This window comes from Poecilia reticulata, chromosome 2 (assembly GCF_904066995.2).
Source record: "Poecilia reticulata chromosome 2, P_reticulata-male-v2, whole genome shotgun sequence".
In the NCBI taxonomy this organism is placed as follows: Eukaryota; Metazoa; Chordata; class Actinopteri; order Cyprinodontiformes; family Poeciliidae; genus Poecilia; species Poecilia reticulata.
Genome location: NC_088831.1, coordinates 4,111,106 through 4,133,548, shown reverse-complemented (window position 1 = coordinate 4,133,548; position 22,443 = coordinate 4,111,106). Strand labels below are relative to the sequence as shown.

The window sequence follows — 22,443 nt, the reverse complement described above, 5'->3', positions numbered from 1 at the left end:
ACCTCCACTCCAGTCTCAGGCGTTTTCTTCAAGAATTTTCCTGGATTTACCTCCTCCCCTCCTCCAAAGCGGCCTGCAGAATGATGCTGCCACCACCGTGCCAGCATCTGGTCTCTGGTCGTCTTTGTCCAGACCAGTGGAGAACACCAGTTGTCCTGTCCTCCCAGCAGAGCTCATGTCCCTCTGAAACAAAAACACTTTGACTCATCAGTTGTGGTGATTTAAATCAATATAAATAATAAATTGTTTAAAGAACATGTTTTTAAAATCACCTGGTGGCCATTTATAAATCAATGAAACCTTTGTTGGAACAACTAATTCCCAGTGTTGCACTATGGGTAATGTAGGCTTACCAAGTTCTATCAAATGGCTGAAAAGAGTTTGAGAACATCTTCAAATTATTTAAATGTTTTACATTTAAATCAATTATTCTTTTGCCATGTAACAAGCTTTGAGTTAAAAAACTCAGAAGAAAATAAGATACATTTATGAAAGCAACATTAGATGACAAGTACGCTTTGTTTTTATAAGAAAATCTTTAATTTATTTCATCATAACAGGAGAAATGTTCATATTTTACAGCCTGTCTCCATCTAGAGGACAGATAATGTCACTGCAGCAGCTGGGAAGGAGGATCCTCAGCGTTTCTTCCAGGTGAACTTGCGCCGCGCTCCCTCCTGTCCGGGCTTCTTCCTCTCTCTAACCCGGGGGTCAGGAGTCAGCAGGCCAGCTGCAGGGAGACAACAACAAGCTGAAGCGAGAGAATTTGTTCCTCAGCAGATGATGCTGCAGGCTGTGCTCACCTTGCCTCATGGCCTCTCCTTCGCTCTGCGACAGGAAGCTAAGCAGCGCCCGGGAGATGGCGAGCCGCAGCGCCCCCGCCTGGCTGGACCTGCCGCCGCCGCTCACGGAGCAGTCCAGGTCGAAACGGCCCAGCAGGCCGCAGAACTGCAGCGGGAACATCAGCTGCTCCCTGAGCCGGGGCAGATAGGAGAGACGGGGGTGGGAGTAACAAGGGGGGGACAGTTAGCTGAGCTCATTTACTGCCTGGTCCCGCTCCGATCAGAGCAGGTTCTGACTCAGCACAACCCGGTTCTGGGTGGCGTCTCGGCCTGAATGAACCCAGATGCTGACAGAGTTGGTTGTCACCCCCGCACTCCAATTACAGTCGGCGTGACAACGGCTAGCAGCACACACTCTCACACACTCAGTCAGCTGTGTAATTAAGTGACTAGCAGCAGATAAAGGAAGGCTGCCTTCCATTCCTTCAGGCTGTGGAGGACAAAAAAACGTCCCGCTCTCCATTTAAAGGGAAACGCAGTGAGAGGAGGCCCACCTGTCCTGCAGCACAGGGAAGTAGTGCAGGTAGTCTTGGCCGTTGACGTTGACGCGTCCTGCGCCGCAGTCACGAACCACCACTGATCCCCTGGACGATTTCCTCCTGCCTGGAAGGAAACACGGATCAGTTTAACTCTCCTCCTCTAGACGGCTACAGCTCCTCGCAGTTTGATTCATTAATACTTGATTCACCCGAGAGGGAAATCAAATGTCATAACTCAGATCGTCCACGTATCACGAGAGTCGTCGACGAAGGTGATGCTGCAGACAGGAAGGATCTTAAATTGCACTGGGCCGTCCTGACATGCCAACAGCTCAGTATCCAGGCAACAAAAATGATATTCTACAGAAACATGTTCTGATGACATCATAAGCTCTGCTGATCCACCTCCTTTGCTCCTTTCTAGCCCTCTGTCTTTGGCGACAGCTGAGCAGAGAGACGTTGGGATATGATCTCCATAGTGAAGGATGGAAGAGACTCTTTCCTTCTGCCTCTGCATCCATGAAACCTCATTTTCAACTCCCAGAATTTTGGGGTCAAAGTTCATGTATTAAATGAGCTTCTGAGATGCTAATCAGCTGTTCCCAGTTGGAAAAAAATACCTTGTTGCCATGGTTATGAATGATAAGTGTCCTAAATTAAATAACAAAAGAACAGTAACCCTTCCAGCTACTCAGCATCCAGAACTGTCTCGGGTTTCTAAAAACAGCTACAATTCAACTATGAATTGATGAATTGAATTGAAAAGAACCAATAAGGACCAGCTGAGCTGATAAACATGCTGCCACCACAAGACGCGCATAAAAGTTGGAAACATTCTACATATGGTAAAAATGAATTTAACGAGTGAAATGTTGGGGTTAGTATTTGTCAACCGTTGCCAGTCTAAAGTCTTCCCACCCTCTGCGGTGCTGAAGTCCACCCCGGCGTCATCCTTCTGCAGCGGCGGCACCACCTGATACATGGACTGGGCCTCCAGCTGCTGGCGGTGGTTCATGACGAACTGCTGCTCCAGGCTGCAGCAGGGCATGGCCAGCAGGCGCTCCATCAGCTGGATGAAGTGCTCGTACTGAGGAGGACAAACAGTGGATCAGTCAGGGTCAGGCCGAGGTCAGATCACTGTGGCTGCCCTTACGTCTTGACCAGAGATGGGCTCCACCAGCAGCGCCTCCACCTCCTCCTTGGTCAGCCACCTGCTGGTTCCCAGAGCGCTGCAAGAGACAGGAAGTGGGTTGGTTTTTGACAGAGACGGCTCTAATCTAAGAGAGGACAGGTTTCAAAACCAACATCTGCTTGGGCTCAGTCGGGAACAGTCCTTCGGCTCTCAGCTGGTCCTGGTGCTTCTCCACCTTCAGAACTCTGCAGTACAGATCCTGGAAGGCAGAGCAACCAGAGCAACGGTTAACTCTCATTCCGCTGGGCCTGAACACGACCCGACCCGGGTTGACTCAATTTACCCGACGTATCTAAAAATATTACATTTTCCTTTAATTTTAATAAAGTATTTTTCAATTGAATTGAAGGCCCATAATCTCTGTTTATGTAACCATTCTAGCACAGATTTATGCTTTCTACAATGATAATAGTAATTTATATCAACATAGCTTTAGCATATTAGTAACATAGTCTAGCATTAGTTATGTAATATACTAGAAATAGCAACTTAGCAAAAATCAGCTAACAGCTACTGCAGTAATGTTTTTTTAAAAATAAATTTAGCTAATAAGCTAGCTTTTTAAATACATTGAGCTAGTAATAAAGCTAGCATTTACTAATTTACAAACAGATAGTTTTCTAAAATGGCATTGGCAATTGCTAATACAAACGTGTGTCATCTAACATGGTCAGATTAGCTAGCAAAACACTAATTAAAGCTAATATATACACTAACCTTTGCATGTTAGCTAAAATTAGCTTGCAGGTAAGCTTTAGCTTATAAGTGAACATTATGTATAACAAAGCTGTTATGTTACCTCTTGTGTTTGGCTAAGCCAGATTTCTCAGTGAGATTTAGATGGTAAAAATATGAAAAATACTTGTTTTCGTTATACTAAGAATACCACGTTACCTTCCAATGTGTCACTTCAGTACTATTAAGTGTATCATATTATGAAAGTAGCTGCTAAACTAATGTTAGCTAACAGATGCTAACATTAGTGGTTTTAATGATAGCCTACATTCTAGCATGCGGTGACTGTGGTTGTGTGGGTCAAGTGATCGCCTTGCGATCGGAAGGTTGTAGGTTCGATTCCATCTTCCTCCTGCCTATCGGTGTATAAAGGGGGGCATTTTTTAATGCACATGGGTGAGTGTGACTCTAGTGTAAAGCGCTTTGAGTGGTCAAAAATGATTGGAAAAGCACTATATAAATTCAGTCCATGTAGCAATACTAATGCTAGCAACCTTGCTCAGATTTGTAGACTTTAAAAAGCTCAGTCGACATTTTTTGTCTGTTGTTTTGTGTGGCTTTGACATGAAATAAAAAATGGACGCATGATGGGACAGAGCCTGACTCAGACACTGCACTTACATGCATGAGGGAATAGTAGGCCTGTTTGCCAGTGTAGAACAGGAAGTGGAAAGGCCGTCCATCTGGTCCCCACTGCACCGCTTCACAGGCAGGGAAACAAAGATCAGCTGACAGTTTGATGATGTCAAGATACTAACAGATCTGTGGAGGCGTCACCAACCTCTCTGCTTTGGAAAGATCTCAACGGGATGCTGCAGATGGAAAAAAACCCCAGCAAAACATGAAGCAGTGTGCATTCATCCAGAAGACAAATTTCATATGACCACATTATGATTTTTATAATCGTCTGAAAATATGTTCGTTCTTCATCCAGTGAAGTTAAAAGTAATAAAGCTACTCCTTGAAAGTATTTTTTCCCAAAATGTTGTTAAAGTAAATGTACACAGTTACTACCCAGATATGAAAGCTTATTGGATAAATTGTGATGATAAAAAAAACAGAGTAGTGGCGATAAAATGGGTTTATCTTCAATATTTCTAGATCTAATTCTTCGATAGATTTCACTTGTAATAGAGAACACTCTCCCCATTCTCTTCATGCCCACCAGCACAAGCCCCGCCCCCCAAAAAGAGGCGGCCCTTGTTAAGACTGTAGTCTGTTCTTTTCTTTGCTTCGTCTGAACAGAATTACTTTTAATGCCGTTTTGTTTTCATGTTTTTCCTTTATTAATTCTGAATAAAATATACATAAGTATCACGAGGTGGAACAAAACTCAATGTAACCAAACAGAGTTAGAATTAGAACCACAGAATTATGTGGTTAACTGACAGAAAGCTGTTAACTATTTTCCAGAAAGGGGATTAGAGACGCTTCTAACATCATTCTTAGTGATGAAAGTTTTATTCGATTGTGTTCTCAATACAACAAGAATGAAGGCCTAAAGAGGCTGGATTAACCAGGTTAGGAGAGAAATGTAAAGAGAAATAAGTGTAATGATCGACTGCATGTTGAGGTTTGTGGGTGAAACGCTGCAGTTAGTGGTGAACTGATAAAAGTTGGATAAAAGTGAAACCTTACCTTCATGAGGGGCCGAGCTCTCTTCTCAAACAGGCCAGAGGGGAAGAGGTAGGCGATGCTCCTCTGTGGGGGAGAAAGAAAGCAAAGAACAAAGATGAATAACTAAACAGTGAGGGCGCTGACGGGCAGCACGTCCAGAGAACACGGGTCGCCAAGCGTGACAGAAGAAGAGGCACGAGCTGCTGGCGGGTTCACGGAGAGGCGAGCCGGATCCGTTAGCGTGAAGCCGAAGGAGAAAAGGCTCTCGGCGGACAGGGTGAATGTCCGATGGGTTCACCGCGAGTTCACCGCACGCCTGCTGTTAGCCAGCATCACCACCCCGGTCCTGTCAGCTCGATTAGTGAAGCAGCAGGTCCTTTAAGGTTGTCACGACGACAAAGAGCAGCTAGATGGGGTTGGGGGAAAACTGTGAAAAACGGCGGGGAACAGATGAGGACACACCTGCGCCTCCCTTGAGATCCGACAAAACGCGGGAGAGATCCGGGAGGAGCAGCGACGGAGTGCCAGAGGGGAAGCTGTTCAGATCGGAGTGAAACTCAGCCACATGGGGAACATGGAGGTTACAGATGACAGAAAGACAGCTCCAGAAGGACAAAAGAGGCTCAGAAGAAAATCAAAACTAAAAGCAGAGATACAAGACATTCAATTCTAACTGCGGGAGCAGGGAGAAATGCAGCATTTTAAATGAAGGGGGGGAAAAAAGATTTTGGAGTTCTGAATAAAACAAAAGGTTTGTTAAACTGCGCCAAACAGCTATTGATGATGTAGATGTTTCCAAAATCACTAAACTCTGATTTCTCCTGAAGACTAGTTGTGATGCGAGTCTGAAGGGGAAGCTGCAAACTGAAGAGGAGCAGTTCGAATGACTGTCGCTAAACCATGGGGCGTTCACTGCCTCACATGGAAAACAACAAGAAAAACTACTAGAGAGGCTGTGAAGAACCCGTCAAGCCCCCCGGTTCCACCTGATTAACACATTTAATTCAGCATTACTGATCAAACATCATCCATAAACAAAAACTGACTGAAAAATGTTTTTTTTTTAATGCAGTTTCTGAGCATTTAAGAATGACGTCTCAGCTGCTGGTTTCCCCCAATTGTTCTGTCTAAAGAGTTTTTCATGAAACAACTCCACCAACGTGAGGAGGTTTCATTTATTAGCTTCACATCAACATCAGGTTCTCAGAAAGACATCCACCAGGTGACGATGATGCCTTCGGGGACCAGACGTCCTGACTAGAGATCCGAGGAGCCGTCCCTCCAGCATGGGAACATCTCGATGAATTCCCCGGCTCTTCCTCTCCGTCACGCCTGAAGCGTCCCGACTCCAGGTCCGGAGCGCTGGCTGTCGCTTTGCTTTTCACACCTCCACAGACAGCTCTATTGGTTACTGGCGAGGGACGGAGCCACAGACACGCGGAAAATTGGGATAAATGTGTGGAAATTTAGCCAAACAAACAGGGGGGTGGGGGGATGGAGGAGCAGGGTACGGGCATCAGATGGAGGCAGCCATGCCCGCCTTCTGCCAAGGATGACAGTTAAACGTGAAACACCGTTACGGCTGGGAAGAAGAGGAGAAACACAAAGTCCAACTGTCTGCTCATCTGGGATCAAAGTGTTGGAAGATCTGTTAAGATCAGAAATCAATATTTTCAGAAAAAAAAAATAAAGACACTCGACATGAACCAGGGAGTCAGTGCTTCATGTAGAAATGATAAACATATAAAATCCAGATGATCAGGTTCTAAAAGAACCAGGATACTCTTCTGGACCAATCATGACCTCTGACCTCCCACAGCGTTGAGGAGAACAATAAACCTTGGCAGGAAGTGTTGCCAGGGTTTATTTACAAATAAATAGTATAATTCTAATTATATATGGCTGGAACCAGTAGTTTTGCTGAGGTAGATAAGATAAGGGGATAAGATCGACTTCACATGTAATTATCGACCAATCACACATCTCCCAAATTAAGAAAATCAGCGTTGATAAATCGGCTGGCCAATAAATTGGGGCATCCCTAACACACCAATCATTCTGTATGTAGACTTCTGACCTTGAAGACAATAATAAACAACAGTCGGAGCTATTCTTTCTTTCATTCATTTCCAGGGACATCTGTTGGCCTGCTTCACAGTCAGATGTTCATCTGCTTCTCAACTCCAAAGGTGTGACTGTTTCCATAGTGACCAAACTCACGTCTACGTCCTCCTGAGTGAAGTTCTCGGGATCCTCTCCCATCATGTTGGCAAGGTGCCGCTTCCCGATCTCAAACTCCTCCACCTGCTTCTGAATGAACTCTGCGGTGAACGTCTCCGGGACTGTGGGCCTCAGGTTCTTCCTGAGGAGGACGGGAGTCCCGCATATCTGCAGGGAAACAGCAGCGCTACTGTCATTCATTAGCATTAGCCTGGCATGGCTAAACATCTGTTGAGCATAAAACCGCAGCCGAACTGGACCCGACAGGTTCAGAAGTCAAACAAACCTCAGCTCGTCACCACACTTTGCTTAGATAACCTGTGATGTCAACATGTTTGCTATTTCAACGATTCGTTAAGCTAGTCTCGGATGACAACAGCATGCTAACACAAGGACGTCCATGTTTTTATCATTTAAATAAATGACTTTTAATGCAAAGAGAACAAATTAACGGACTGTTGGTGCTTGTTTACCCGTCGGCAGAATTGCAGCGTCACTGGCCTTGTAGACGAGGCGAAATTTACACTTTTCCCCAATAACGAACCGACAACACGAGCACAGTTCGCCGCCATCTTTGGTGACGACAAACGCGTCAGCGGCGGAAGTTGGTGTACGTCACCACTGCATATGATTTTCTTAAAATTTAAATACAGCTAAATATTGTTGTATTAACTTATTTATTTCTTATGACTATTTGATTAATTTAAATAAAACTAAACTATTATTGTACAAAATTATTCATTTATTTCGGTTTTATTCTAAAATACAAATAATAAAATTCCATTTAAAAACACAAAACTCCAGGACAAGTAAATGAATTAATACAGTCCACAAATAAAATCATACATACAAAAATATTTTAAATATTTAAAACATTTTTTACATATAAAAAAGAGGATTTATGACACTGATGAGTTTTTAAATTTAAAGTAACATTACTTAGGTTGACACACAAGGTCAAACAGGATATCTTGATACCAAAAAACGTTTAAATCATGATCAGTTGTTTCAAAACCTTTATGCCATTTGATGTGACATAACTGGAGAACAATCAAATCCATATGGGGAACGGATGTTAAATTAATAAAAACTTAGTTTAAGGTGTTAACTACACCTTAAACTAATATTTGGATGAAGCACTTTCTGATTGAAGCATTCAGTCTAGTTTATAACAGCCAATAATCAGGAAATCCAATGAACCTGGAATAAAATCCAGCTGTTCCAGTAAATTCTAACACCAAAAAAGTAACACGGCATAGAAAGAAGAGCAGAACCAAGTGGTGGCAGCATCATGCATGCAAGTCTGCTAATTGGAACAAGATGGTTCAAATTCTAATTCTAATTCTCAATGACTGCCAGTCAGTTTTGATCTGAACCCTTTCGGTCCCTCATGGTGATGGTTGTAGATTTTATTTTCAACATCACAGCAAGCCCAAGCATTCTTCCAACTCTACAACATAATGACTTCACCAGAAAACCTTTTGCGACGGGCTTGGTTCTGGGTTTAGTCCAGGGCTAAATCTGGCCGAGATGGCTCGGATCTGCAAAACAGGGACACCAATTTGTTTAAGTCTGAGCTGTTTCTGATGCAAGCAGCCCAACACATGCAACTACTTTGTTGGTTTCTGCAACTTTAAAGTAAAGAACGGGTATCATGACAAAACTTTCATGCACACACACGCACGCAAAAAAAAGAAAAGAAAAGAACTTCACAATCCAAACCACATGACAGAGCCAGAAATCTGCCTGCAGTGACAAAAACAAGACAAATAAAAATGGGATTTGTTGAGTCAAAGTCAGTGCAGTTGTTCCCAAAGACAGCTGCCACTTCTTAAATCTGAAAGGCAACACTCCGCATCACATCTCAGAATGAAAAACATGCGGAACACATGGTTCAGCTGAATGGTAAGAAACAAAGAACTCTAAAAGCCTTCTTTGTGTTCCTCATTAAGGCTGTAAATAATAAAAAACCCATCAAAATGTAACCTTGTTTGCAACCACCTGTTAAATGTACAACTTTAGTGGGAGAAAGTTTCAGGAAAGGAAAACCGTAACTGGAGCATATGGACGCTAAAAACATTACTGTCCACTAGAGAACACCATCTGTCTTCAAAGTAAAGCCACAGACTCAAAACCCCCCAAAAGGGAATGTATTGCAAGTGTCATCACAGAAGGATTTAAAAGGAAGTGATCAGTATGACTGATCAGAAATGACACAAAGAAAAGACTCAGGCGGGGTCTGCCAGACACATTGGAACAGCTAAAAATAATTTGTTTTGCATATGCGGTTCCATCCATGAAGAGATGGATTAACATATTCTGTGCAGATTTCTTAGAAGGAAACAAACTGCCACATCACCCGAACTTTACGGCCTGAAATTTGTGTAAACTTACTCCGTCAAGTTGTTGTTGTTCCCTTGCTTTGCTTAAAATCACATAAAAAGTTTGTCTAACCACAATTAAATGTCATTATCAATAAAGAGAGTTCAGCAGAACACGACCGCACATTGCAAGGAAAGGACTGTTGCTACATACATCCACCTCCAGGAGGAATGAACGCTGCAAGTAAATGAAGGGAGGTAAAGTCTAATAGCGAGGAAGGACTTACAATAACGCTCCTTTATGCACTTAGGATGCAGCTTATAACTTGATTAGCTGTTAGACTAAGTAGCCAATAGCTTCAGTGGCAGACGACACATTAAGTAATTAGTTTATGTAGTTGCTAACATGTGTGTAGCTGTTAGAAATAACAGTTAATTTAGGTAGCAGCTTAAGCAGTTCTTCTGTTTAAGAACTGTAATTAGCAGTTTTTAAGGCTACTGGCTACTGTTAACCATTAGCTTTTAGGATAAGCAGTTGTTGCTTAGCAGATTGTTCACTTTATATGCTGCTGGTCTAAGTAACTACTGTCTTGACTAGCATTTACCTTTAATTTGTCAGGTCGATAGGTAATTAACTAAACTAAGTTTAGGCAGTTACAGCTTAACCAGTTGTTAGCTTGATTAGCTGCTAGCTTTGGAAGCTTTTACGTTGAATAACTAGCATGTTGAGTGTTTACTAGACTACCTAGTGAGAATTTTTCTCTAATTCTGTCAATTATGATCAGTCTGACTGCTGCCTAGCCAGACATCTAAGTAGAAAATTATTTCACAAAGCCAAAATGTTAAAGCCCTTCTATTCCTTCACGTAGCCTCTGTCTGGTTCCTGAGGTTTGGACACTGGTTTTTCTCAGCAGAAGCAGCAGCAGTTTGTTTTTAGAGGATGGCTCCTCTTCCATGTTGTGTGTGTATGTTTTGAGTACAGTAGTATGCTGTGCTTACAGATCAATGTTGTGTGTCTTCACTTAGATTACTTTGATAGAGTTGGAACGGGAAAACAGGGAGATTAATCAAAGTGAAGGGGCACCAACTCCCGGCCCGTGCCAGTCGATACGGCCGCGTGGTTAATTTGCCCCGAGGAGGGCTGTCGTCGGGCCGATGATAAACTGTGTTTCTCCCGTTTTTTCGCCACAAGCGCGAGCCTGCTCGCCAAGAAAAATAGTTTCGACCCGTGGTCTCTAATTCACAGTGGGGGGTGAGAGGTGGAACATTAATCATTCTTCTGTTGTGGCCCTTCCCTGACAGGAGAGGCTCCGTGGGTGAATTGGGTGGAGATGTTTTGTGGACACAGGTAAACCCGGCAGCAGCAGCATTTATCTGTTTTGACTTTGTAAATATGTCAACAGCGCACTGTTAACCGGAAGCGGTAAACAGGTATGAACCCTGTGTGTGTATTTTCATTCTTGTGTGACTGAAGCGTTGCATGAAGTGCTACGGCAATGGCTCCCATCCAGCCGTCTCAGCAGATTTCCATATGGACAGCAGAGATTCCAGGACTAGAGAAACACAACAATAGGTGACATTGACCTCCCCTCAATATGCCTGATCCCCAGATTGAGAGGCATCCTCTTATTTGTACGTCTGAAACAGCGATGGAGCGAGAAATAATGGAGGATATCACGGCGTGGAGCTTTGCCAGGTCTGCTCCCTTCCCCTCCGACTCTCCTCCCCGAGTGCTGGAGAATTGAAAGCTCCTAATACCAGCGAGTCGAGGCTTTGCTCCAGTCATCATTTCCATGCTGCTTTACGCTGATTCCCTAATATCCTTAGCGCCATGCGTAGGGATAAGCCCATCGTGCCGAAACATGGCTGTCATGCCTATAAACCGTTCACGGCTCTAAAGAATCCATTATGGCTGCTCCACAAACATGGGGACTCAAAGGGCCACTTTCCTCAAGCTCATTTAGTCTTTTAAACATATTTATTTACACTCAGAGCTGTGCTGTTGGAGAGCTACAATACCCTACAACACAACAAAACTGGATTTAACTTAAAGTGGTCATTTGAACCATAAATCAGACATTTAACCTGCTTAACTTCATCCTTCCTATGATGAACGTACATCCTGTGGTGCTCACTGATCAGTACGTGGTGTGTAGGATAGTTCAGAGGTTTTCTACCTCTGGGAGGTATAGAGAGATACAAGTAGAAGTCAAAAGTCACTGCTTTTCACCCTAGTTTGTTTCATTTTCCAGAATAATAAAACTCATTATCGACAAACAGTGGTGGTGCTAGGATTTTAGCTTTCTTAGCTTTTTTTCCCCCTCTTTTTTTGTAAATCCATTTTTATCTCTTCCATAAATCACCCCCCTCCTCCCACCTCAACATGTGTGCACATCACCCCTACAGCATGATGCCACCACCACTATTTAATAGTTAATCAAGTGTCTTTATTTGTGGTTTTTTTCTGTGAAAAAATGTTAAATTATTCACAAATTTTTTTGTAGCTCATTTCTAAAATATTCCAAAAAAATGCTTGGGCAGCTGACATATTAATGCTACTCAACATGCTATTGGCTGGTATTTGTAAAGCAGCCAATCTAAGAGCACCATTTATTTTTCCTTGTAGCTGATTGGCTGAATAATCTGGGATAAGAAACACTGAAGACGTTAGCTTCTGAGGTAGGGCTAGCTGATTTCCATTGTGTTTACTAAGAAATATTTCTTTTTTACATATTTATTAAATCTGTCACCATGTCATGACAGTTTGTCATTAGATCGATCTCCTCCACCTCCTTCATGAGCTACTATTGCTATCTGAAGAAAAGCCCCACTCTGACACCAAAAACAACCAACCAGAGCCATGAGGAGGGTCTTATGCTGTCAGTCAACATCATGTTTTGCTGCTAGAAACAAATTACCGTTACAGGTAAACAGTTTATCCGCCGTCATCTGTGGCCATGCTAACTAGTCCAGCATTCACAACAAGTTCTGCTGATTGGGGAAAAGCTAAAGTGGTAGCAGAGAGTAAGAGGGTCGGTAGAAGGGAGGATGAGCAGCAGCATACAAGCTTGTGATTGACGGTGCCAAGACCCACATCCTGGCTCTCACAACATGGTGGCAGTTTCATCAAATATGTAGAAAAATATATTTCTTAATAAAAGTTACATGCTGCAGCTTCAATGCGTATTATGGTATATTTGGTGTTTGAACTACTTAGATCCAGAATGTTTCTGTTCTCACTGAAACCAGGAAGATGGAGCACATCGCAACAATGTTTGGATAACAATTCCTTCTTGTTATTTAATTTCCCTTTGGGACCAATAAAGTATTTTTGAATTTGAATCTAAAGTCCTTCCACTGGCTCCCTGGTAGAACCTTCCAGAACTCTCAGGTCTTCTGGTTCTGGTCTGCTCTGCATCCAGAACCAAACCTGAACATGGACAAGTTTTCATTACTTCCCTTCATTTTGCTGCTGTAATGTAATTTATTTGTTGCTTTATGTTTTTATGGTGTGAAATCACGTTGACCTGGCTTGCTACTATTCTACGCTAATAAACTTGATGATGAAACAAACAGTCCTTCTTTAACGAGCGTCTCGAGTATTCACGGAGTTTAGCTGTGACCCCTGACCCCTGTGGACAGTGGGGGTCACTGCGGCCTCCCCGATCCTCCAACCTGCAGCAGCAGTCTGTTGCTTCAAATCAACATCTGCTCAGTGTGAGGCAAACCAACTTAAACGCCACGCTTTGCTTTCTGTCAGGAATAACTTCATCCCATTCTTATTCACACACACTCACACACACGCTGATTACCAACAAGTATGGCCATTGAGTGGAAATTAATTTGCCAGTGGTAATGAATAGAGACGTTTTGCTGAGGAGCGTAAAAACAGCTGAGCTGCCAGCGATTACCTGCTGGAATCAGCCTTCATCAATATCAGGATAATTACAAAGCGCTCCTGGCATGGCGTGAAATGAGCGGAGCGTGCAACAGATTGGGCGGTGACCAGAGATGTCTGCAGGTATTAGCATCCTTCTCCTCTAAGGACTTCTCACGGAGCCACCGGCACCAAAAGTTCTTTGAGAATCTAATATTTGAGAGGCCTTGTTACAGTCGCAACGAGGCGAATGAAGGTAAAGAAGAAAAACAGGGATAGGCGAATGTTGGCCACAAGTTCAGATCATTGTTTTTCATATGAGGAATTACTCAAATCTCCACATTTACTGGAGTTTCCTTGCTTTTTGACTCTTCGTCAGATGGCATAAATCACAAAAGTGTGTCAGGAAAAGGCCTTTTTGTCCAGTTTCATGGCCATCCAAAGCAAAGTGCTGGACTGTAGAGACTGGCATAAGAAAGTCAGATGTTGGTGTTGATTCCTGTCTTTCCCAGACGTCTCCCAACACGTCTCACATGGAACCACTTTGGCTGTCCCCCCCACTCCTCCCGTCTTCCTTTCTGTCCCTTCAGACGGAGGCAGGAGGCAGGATTGAGTTTCTGCTCAGACTGGAGGCTTTTCAGTCCACCTCTGGGATGAAAAGATGACTATTCTCTCTTTTTTTTTCCCTTCGTGCGACTCTTTTTTTCAGGTGAGAGGCTGAAAGGAAGGAAACTATTACTATTAGAGGGTGAGCCTGGAGACGCAGCTGCCGGCGCGTCGCAGAGGAAGACCGTCCAGACTACATGATGGGGGAGAAAGGCCAGGTCTCTGGAAATGACCTCGCGCGAACTTCAGAAAGTCTTCACCTCCTTGGCCTGTTTTGTCGCAGTGCGTTTCCCATAAAGCTCTCTATGTGTGAAGCACGAACCACCCATGGGAACTGGGCTGGAAGACTGCTGTAATCACGGCCTGAGGTCGGCCCCACAAATAAGATCGTAAATTAAAGGGCTTCGCAGAAAGCCGCAGAATTTGGCTTGCTTGTAGTTTTTCCTCGCTTGTCCGCCGGTGTCTGAGGCAGTCTCAGATTTTAACTGCACGGACACCTACTGGTTTGAGGAGGCCGAACCCGAACAGGGCCCAGTGGGGTGGCTCTCTGCGGTGGAGGAACATTTACACGCTGGAGGGATTTTTTCATATATTTTTTTCTATGTTGGATCTGAAGCCTTTGGGGAGAAATTTGATCCGTCAGAAAGTTTCATAAGGATGCCGGTGTTGCAAAGAGAGAAAACTTAAAAAAAAAAAAGCAGCAAGAACATTGTGGCTTCAGTGTTCACACCCTGGACTACATACTCACACCGCAATCCAGCATTCCTAAGATCAAACATCAGTTCTGGTGGATATAATTAAATGTAACCAGTTCCACTGTTCCAGTAGGATTTCTTGACATTTCCTCATTTTAGACTACAAGGAGGCTAAAAACAATTGTAAGGATGTCACCGTGCAAAGATATCAGGAAGCAGAAGAAGAAATTAAAGCCATAATCTACATCCTGACTCAACTGGTGAGTTGTTGGCTGATTCCCAGACAGTAGGAGGTTCTTAAAAAGAAACAATATAGTGAAGTGAGTAAGTGATGACAGTATCCGGACCCAGCAGAACACTGAATACCTCATCACTGATCCCAGGATCGGATTACTATTTATAACATGTTGTAATGTCACTAAAACCCCATAAGCTCCTGGGAAACAGCAGATTGAACACGTTGAAGTCAGGTTTCCAACCCAGTGCCTGGTCTGGTGGTATTGAATTCAGGTACCTGGGCTGGTATCCTCTGTGTCTTCACTGGTCCACATGGAGGGGTTAGCATAAACTCTACAAAGACCTTCAACTTTCCACTGAAGCTGAAGCTAAGGTTACCTAGAAACGGACACCAGTGCTCCTGGTGGAAGGTGACATTTTTCTTTTCTACATCTTTTCAATGTACTGTTTACATGAAGCTGAATTATAACATGAAGTATGACATGGATGTACGGGTGCAGACCTGCGCAGTAATAAATCCCTTCCTAATCCATGAATGATGTCACTTCCTGTAAGCTAATCTGCAGAGGAAAAGCAATGCCACCTTCGGGTTATGGATGAAAACAAAAGATCAGGGTAAAAGGCTCTAAAAGTTGATGCAACAGGACTTCTCCAGTGTTGAGCTTCCTGAAGGTCCATGGTTTCTGTTGTGGACTGTTTAACTTTGATCCGGTTGTTTAAGAAGAGAAAGAAAACCTCTAAAAACTTCAAAAGAACTTAAATTTATGCCTAGATTACTCGACTACTTGACTGTGCATGCAACGAGACTGAAGGGTCTCCTCCAGTGGACGTGAGGCACTTCACCAGCTGACAAATTGCTGGAGCGATTGAAGCGAAGGGCTGATTGCCATGTTAATATCTGCCATTGATCTCCTCATTGATCATGTGTGTACCCCCCACCTCCCCCCTCATAACGAGCGTGACTGGGCCGATCTGAAATAAGCCGTATCATCAGAAGGAGGGGATAAGGATCGGTGGACGGGAAACCGCTGCGCGAAATCAGCTTGAAAAAGGCCAGAGGAAACGGAGACAATATTAGAAAAAGAAAAAACTCCAATCTGCTGATCAAGAAGGGCGGCGGGACTACCGCTGGGCTCTTTAACATCTGGCCGGGCAATTTAGTCTGCTCTGACGACTGGAAAGGTTAAACCACTAAAATCTAATATTTGCCTAGAGGGGGTCAGGCCACTGCAATTACAAGCTACAATCGGCAGGGCTAATCAGCTAGTAGCGCGTACCGGGGTTAGGCTGGCCAAATAAGCCCTGATCACAAGCACTGTTCTCTGCTTCTCCTGTTTACTTATTAAACCCTGTTCTCATGTTCAAGCCCCCCCACCCCCTCCACCCCATCTCCCACCCTCTGTTAAAGCACTAGGGAGTAAATTTAGCTCCTTTTTTTTTAAGTGGGACTGAGACTAGCGGCCGAGTTAATCAGTATCTGCGGCCCTTTTTTTTGTTGCGAAATGATCTCAAATTACTTTCCTCCAAATCTGGCAGGCATTAACACCTCAGGAAGGGATGGGGGCTTTGGAGGGGGGCTCTGCATCCCGAGGAAGGCCAGCAGAGCGATGTGTGCTGTTTACACGGCTGCTCTTTGACATGCACGCACGCGCACACACACACACACACACACACACACACACACACACACACACACACACACACACACACACACACACACACACACACACACACACATCTCCCTAACTGACTGAGGATCAAGTGCAGGATTAGGGGATAATATATCAGAACTGTCTCCCAGCAAAGCTCAGGGAACAATTACTGGTAATTAAATATGTGCCAGTTGCTGGAAATGATAATTATGTCCTTCGTGTATAACACCAATTAATTACTTTTATTTCACCAAGCAAAGCTCTTAAAGTGGGAAGCGGCTGGAGCCGTGTCAGAGAGCGAGAGCCTGCCTCCGAGTTCAGCTGATGCCGCCGTTTTCCCGCTCCGGTCGCAAGCTTCAAAAACAGGAAGTCCGATCCGAATTCGCCGTGACAACCCTGAAATGCTGGGGAACGTGATGGTGGCGGTGTCATGTTGTGGGGATGTCAGTGGTCATTCGGAGGGACTGCGTGGTTCAGAAAACACAATAAGGTTCTCACTCAGGCTGGATGAAAACAAAAGGAGTCTCCTGTCTACCTTTCTGTCTTGCTTTCTAGTTTCACGTCTGTAATGAAAGCGATTAGCGTTTTCGATTTTAAAGTGAGTGAAAACTCTGGGATAATTACATGTCTGATATGAGGTGTATCATATTTCCCTGTCTGCTAAAAATCATCTCATTTCTGGCTCCACACACTGAAATATTTAAGTAAAAATCCATCGTAGTTGTCCTAAATTGAGCACTGTTTCATTCATTTATTATGTTAAGATAAAAAATTGTAAGTTCTGTTTTTATTTTACTTTTTCTATTATAAAAGCATAAAATGTACTTATTGGCCAACCTAGATTAAAATAAAATTAATTAATTTTAAGAACATGAAGTCAGTTCCTAAAGAGACATCCTGCAGTAAAGCATCATGTTGTGACCAGAGATTGGTAAAGATCCTAAAAATTATATTCAAGTAACAGTAGCTCTACTTCAACATATTTTTCTTCAAAGTAAAAACTATCCATCCAGGAATATACTCAAGTAAGAGTAAAACAAGTATTTGGTAAAGAGTCTACTCAAGTACCAAAAAATTTATCAAATTATCAATCATTTAATATGTAAAAATTACATCTTCAGACAGACTAAAATATAAAGTGAAGTAGAAATGTTGGTATTTTATGGACTAAAATGTCAATAACTAATACAAGTAATAAAATATAACAAAATCAGGCAAAAGAAAATTTTTCAAAATCAGTTTCTTTCAATAATTTTTTTAAATAAAACTAACAAAAACTGCATGTGTGTCTGTCTGGTGAACTTTTGGTTAAAACATGTTTGGTTTGAATTCAGTGGGAAGAGAATCCAGAAATGTTCCTCCAGTAAGAGCAGCGATACGTCACAATAAAACTACTCAAGAAAAGTAAAAATAGCAGCGAAGTAAAAATACTCCTTTTTTTCCACCAAAAAAGTCATTCAAGTAGATGTAATTGAGTTACTTCCCAACTCTGGTTGAGACTAGCCTGGAGAGCCGTGAATCCCTCGGGTCGGTGCTGGTTGGACCCACCAGAACTCACGATAAGATCAGCCGCCGACCTGATCCAAAACAAACTCAGGACTTTTCCTCTAACGAATGTGTAACCCAGCAGCCCTGCAGCCGTTCATCAGTCACGTATTAAACCCGCAGCCTAGCAATGGTTACCCCACCAGCTCCTGTGAGCCCAACTGGGCCCACGCCGGGCCGCTGCTTCTGGGTTAATCAGACACAGAGTGAGATGGCCCGGCCGTGCTTTCTCCGTCTTCTTTCCTTGTTTGCTGAACTCGTCGGTTTTTATTCCTGAAGAGCTCAGAGCTACAAAAACAACCCAGCTTTACTCTTTAAACACATCAGTGTGGATTTATAATCACATTAGTTGTTTTTTGTTTTGTTTTTTTACAGAGCAGTTACTGCAAAGATAAAAATATTTGTTAAAAGTGGATTTTTACTGTATTTTTACCCAGAATGATGAGCCAATTCTATTCCAGTTGAACACGAGTGAAGGCGAAAGAATCTCAGCCATCTTTGATCATTATCAGACTTGCTGCTAATAATATTTTACCTGTTTAACTGAAACCCAGGTGAGACCAACACTGGATGATTTTCGAGTCATTTTGGAGGGTCCTATTCCAGACATTTCGCATCTTGGCCCTTAAAAGTCACATTTTCAAGGTCCTCGGTTTTTCTAAGTCTCAAGTAATAAACACAAACCAAAACTCTTTTTAAATCAGAACCCAGACTGGGAAGGTCAAAGGTCGGCTAGCAGCCTCCGGAATTATCCCAAACTAAGGACACATCTAGAAATGGTAAAGAATGATGCCAGCATGAACTATTTATCACTATAATTATTTCCTGTTACACTGAACCCTACAGAGATTAAGTGGTGAAGACACTTAATGTTGAGAGGTATGCAGTATCAGTTTGTGTTGCTAACAGAAATTAGCGTCACAACAATAAGCAACTGTCCTTCGTTTTCTGACTTGTAAAACTACTGTCCGTTCATTTCTCCATTTTTAAACATGACCATTTTGAGACATTTGGGGGACCAGTTGGATTAGAATTGGCTCAATCAATTCAACTGAGCCTTGGCCCAGTTAGGACCCGTCCAGCCTGGGAGAATGTATATGGGGCCCACATCTACGTTAATTTACATCTATTGTGTACGCATGGGGCCAAACAAGTAGGATAGATAGAATCATCCAGAGGTTATAAAGTGATTAAATGTTACTTAAACCTAAAGTCTATTGGAATTCCATTAAAGATCCCATTATGTCACATGGGACCCAAAACTACACAATCTGAGACTACATCTACAGATGTTTCACCAGGTTCTTTTAAATTACGCTTGAGGTTAAAAAGTGAACAAAATGTCTTCCAAGAAACCAGAGAGCAAAGCTCGTCAGTGGGCCGGTAAAATGTAAAACTGAAATGACCGTCACCGGTTTTAAAAAAAAAATCTGTCTCATCAGAGGAAAGTGGCGCCTCATAAATATGAAGATTATTCTCTCCAGGTTCATCTCAGAGATGCTTTAGTTTCTTCAGACGCATCTTCATGAGCAGCCACACCTGGACCGACATATCAGCTTTTTTATTTTTTTTATCTCAAGTGCTCTCGTCACTTCTTTCTGGCAGAAACCAATTTTTTACTCTTCAACCAAAAACAGATGGAAAACTAAAGGAAGGTTTAATGTGCCGTGTTTTATTGTCAGGAGTTGTAATGTTTCACGTAGAAAGGGCTTCAGTTATGAAGAGTAAATGTGTGTGTGTGCGTGTGTGGGGGTGTGCGTGCGTGTGTGTTGTGATGCAGTGTGTAAGGTTGAGGGTTAGCTTGTAGCGTGTAGCTGCCGCGCTGCAGGAACCAAACGCAGGTCAATACAGTGGATCAGATGCAGATTGCGGCAGTGGGTGTGTGTTTCTCGGTGTGTGTCACGGTGGGCCTTGGCCCCCTCGGTTCTAAGCGCTATTGACAAACCCATCAGAGCCGGTGATGCATCGCAACCTCCCCCCCCACCCGCTGGCGCTGCGAGCCCAGCTGACATGCTGTCACCTTGGCAACTGCTGCCTGCTGGGATGGCTGGCGTCCGGCCGAGGAGAGGATGTCACCATCGGACCCCCCCGCCCCCATCGATCTGTCTGCGGAAAGCAGATCAAATATTCACAGAGCAGGTTCTGCTCAGAACTTTCTGCTCCTCTCCAGGCTCAGTGACTCATTCCTCGGAGCGTTCCGGGTCTTTGGGAACGTTGGCTCCGACCCGGAGGTCAACTTCCTCAATCCAGGTTTGGGAAAGTCAACCAAATGACCGCACAGTCTGCACACTTTTTACTCAAAATACAAAACCTGACCATCCTCGTAAAAAGACCATCTTGAGAAAACAGAGCGTCTTCAGTCAGAGGCTTCATTCAGATTCGCTGCAATACAGACCACTACTAGAGACCTTTCCTACCAACAGCCATTGCTGTATTCAATAAATCAAGAATCTGAATTACAACTTTCCATTTCCTTTTGGGATCAATAAAGTATTTTTGCACTTGAATTTTGTGTTTGAAACTTCAACTTTTGCCTCTTTTGTCACATCATGTGACCGATTGATGCGAAGCAGCACCAACTTCCAACGCCTGGTTTTCTAAATGTTTTATCTACTCAACTCTCTGCTCATTAGCAGTTAGTCCAATTTAGTCCTTTCTGTTAAAAAGAAAGTGAACAAAAATTCACACCATTATAGTTAAGTATGGCGGTGGCAGCATCATGTGAAAATTGTCTTTTTTTTCTTCCCCCCAGCAGGAACGAGGAACCTGGGAAGATGCATTGAGCCAATCACAGAAAACCTGTTACAGGTTTCCAAGTTTAGAATCCCGTGTCAGGATGGCCAAGTCAAAGCCCAGACCTACATCCACATGAGAATCTGTGGCGAGACTTGAACACTGATGTTTCATAGATAGAAAATGTGAATATTTTTTAGGTTCTAGTCGCAGAAACGAAGTCGTGACTGGGCCGAAGGAATCCTTCACCATTTTACAAACATCATCTGCTTTTCACTTCACCATACTCAGAGCTTTGTGTTCCTCCGTCATCACATGAAATCCAAATTAAACCTCTAGGGTGACAAAAGTATTCACACCTTGGTGTGTTCAGAAGCCGATGAAATGGAAGCTAATTTGATTGAGCAGAAACTCTGTGTCAGAGCTTCTCACAGGCGTTTATGAAACACTGTAAATACAGTCATTGTTATAAAAGCGACGGTGTCCAGAAGCTCCTGTTTCACAGTCAAATAAATGTTAAATCAGTAAAATAGTTTTACTGTTAAAAAAGTAGTCATTTAAAGTCTGACTGCGGAATAAAATATAGAAATACTGTCAAAAATTATTATGTGATGATGCAGACATTAGAAATAAATCAGCGCTTCAGTGCCTGAACAAGTCAAAGAATGATAATAAATCTAAAATAAAACTGTTACAAATACAGAGTTTTTGCTTGTTAAAAGCACCAAATATTTTACAGTTACAGCTTAGGTTAAGCAGAAACCTAAGCTAAATTTTACAGGGTTTTTTTAAAGGTTCTGTTAAACAATCTGAACCCCATAATTATTAATCACCTGCAGAAATAAAACGTGTTAACTCACCTGTTTTGTCTTTAAGTGATGAAAAAATAAAAAAACAAAAACAAATAACTTCCACAAACTCCTCTGGGTTTGTCAGGCAGCTTTTAGGGCTGAAGCGGGAAGAATTGTGACTTCATCTGTCCACTGGGTGGCGCTGTAAGGCCAAGAAAGCAGCAGCAAGAAAAAACAGCATTTTCCCAAAACAAGAGGATTATTAATTATTATTATTATTATTTAGGATAATGTTTGGATTATAAGTATTGATATGGAATATTTATCTTTCAATTGTTAAAAATTATATATATATATATATATATATATATATATATATATATATATATATACATTTGCGTTGATTTATAGTTTTAGACAAAACTCCCAAACATTTATTTAGCTCTTTAAAAACGAATTCTGGTTGTGTGAATTTATTTTATGAGGGAAAAAAAAAATGTAATTCTGGAAAATGTTTTAGGGCGACTGAAGCTCATCAGGGACGGAATCAAACCGGAAAGTTTGAACATAAATTAAACTGCAAATTATTTAACAATTTATCTTGCCTGTGTTTAAAAACAATAATAAAAACTAAAGACTTAAAAAGTTGCTGAACGTGAAGAGATTTTTTTTTCTCTTAAAAGTACACGGTGTTGTTGTGCCGCTCTCTGTGCCGAAAAACGCTGCTGCGAAACTTTTTATTTGAATTTTCGAAGTTGTATTGCAAAAAAAATTCACTTGAAATTAAATTTAGCAATTTACAATAACGTCAAATCTCACCGAGTGAAAACTTGGGCGACTTGTGTACGCATTTGAGAAATATTTCTAGAATATTTTCATTAGTATATAAAATTACTTAGGA

At 42.5% G+C, this 22,443-nt stretch overlaps 1 protein-coding gene across 1 annotated transcript; it reads right to left on the bottom strand.

Moving 5' to 3' along the window:
• Positions 1-517: 517 nt before the first annotated feature.
• On the bottom strand, positions 518-7,712 carry mrps9 (mitochondrial ribosomal protein S9). Its single transcript, XM_008424020.3, has 11 exons — positions 7,559-7,712; positions 7,086-7,253; positions 4,887-4,949; positions 4,030-4,060; positions 3,870-3,949; positions 2,627-2,712; positions 2,475-2,550; positions 2,240-2,408; positions 1,337-1,445; positions 804-973; positions 518-730 (listed from the first exon to the last, which is right to left on the bottom strand). Exons 1-11 carry the CDS (start codon positions 7,655-7,657, stop codon positions 639-641), a joined length of 1,143 nt encoding a protein of 380 aa, XP_008422242.2. The 5' UTR covers positions 7,658-7,712; the 3' UTR covers positions 518-638.
• Positions 7,713-22,443: the final 14,731 nt, after the last annotated feature.

Coding starts and splice junctions, on each gene's coding strand:
- mrps9 (XM_008424020.3), bottom strand. CDS start 7,657: ATGGCGGCGAACTGTGCTCGTGTTGTCGGTTCGTTATTGGGGAAAAGT. Junction 2,713..3,869: donor CCTACTATTCCCTCATGCAT/GTAAGTGCAGTG, acceptor TCTGCCTTCCAG/GATCTGTACTGCAGAGTTCT. Junction 731..803: donor AGGAGAGGCCATGAGGCAAG/GTGAGCACAGCC, acceptor GTCTCCCTGCAG/CTGGCCTGCTGACTCCTGAC.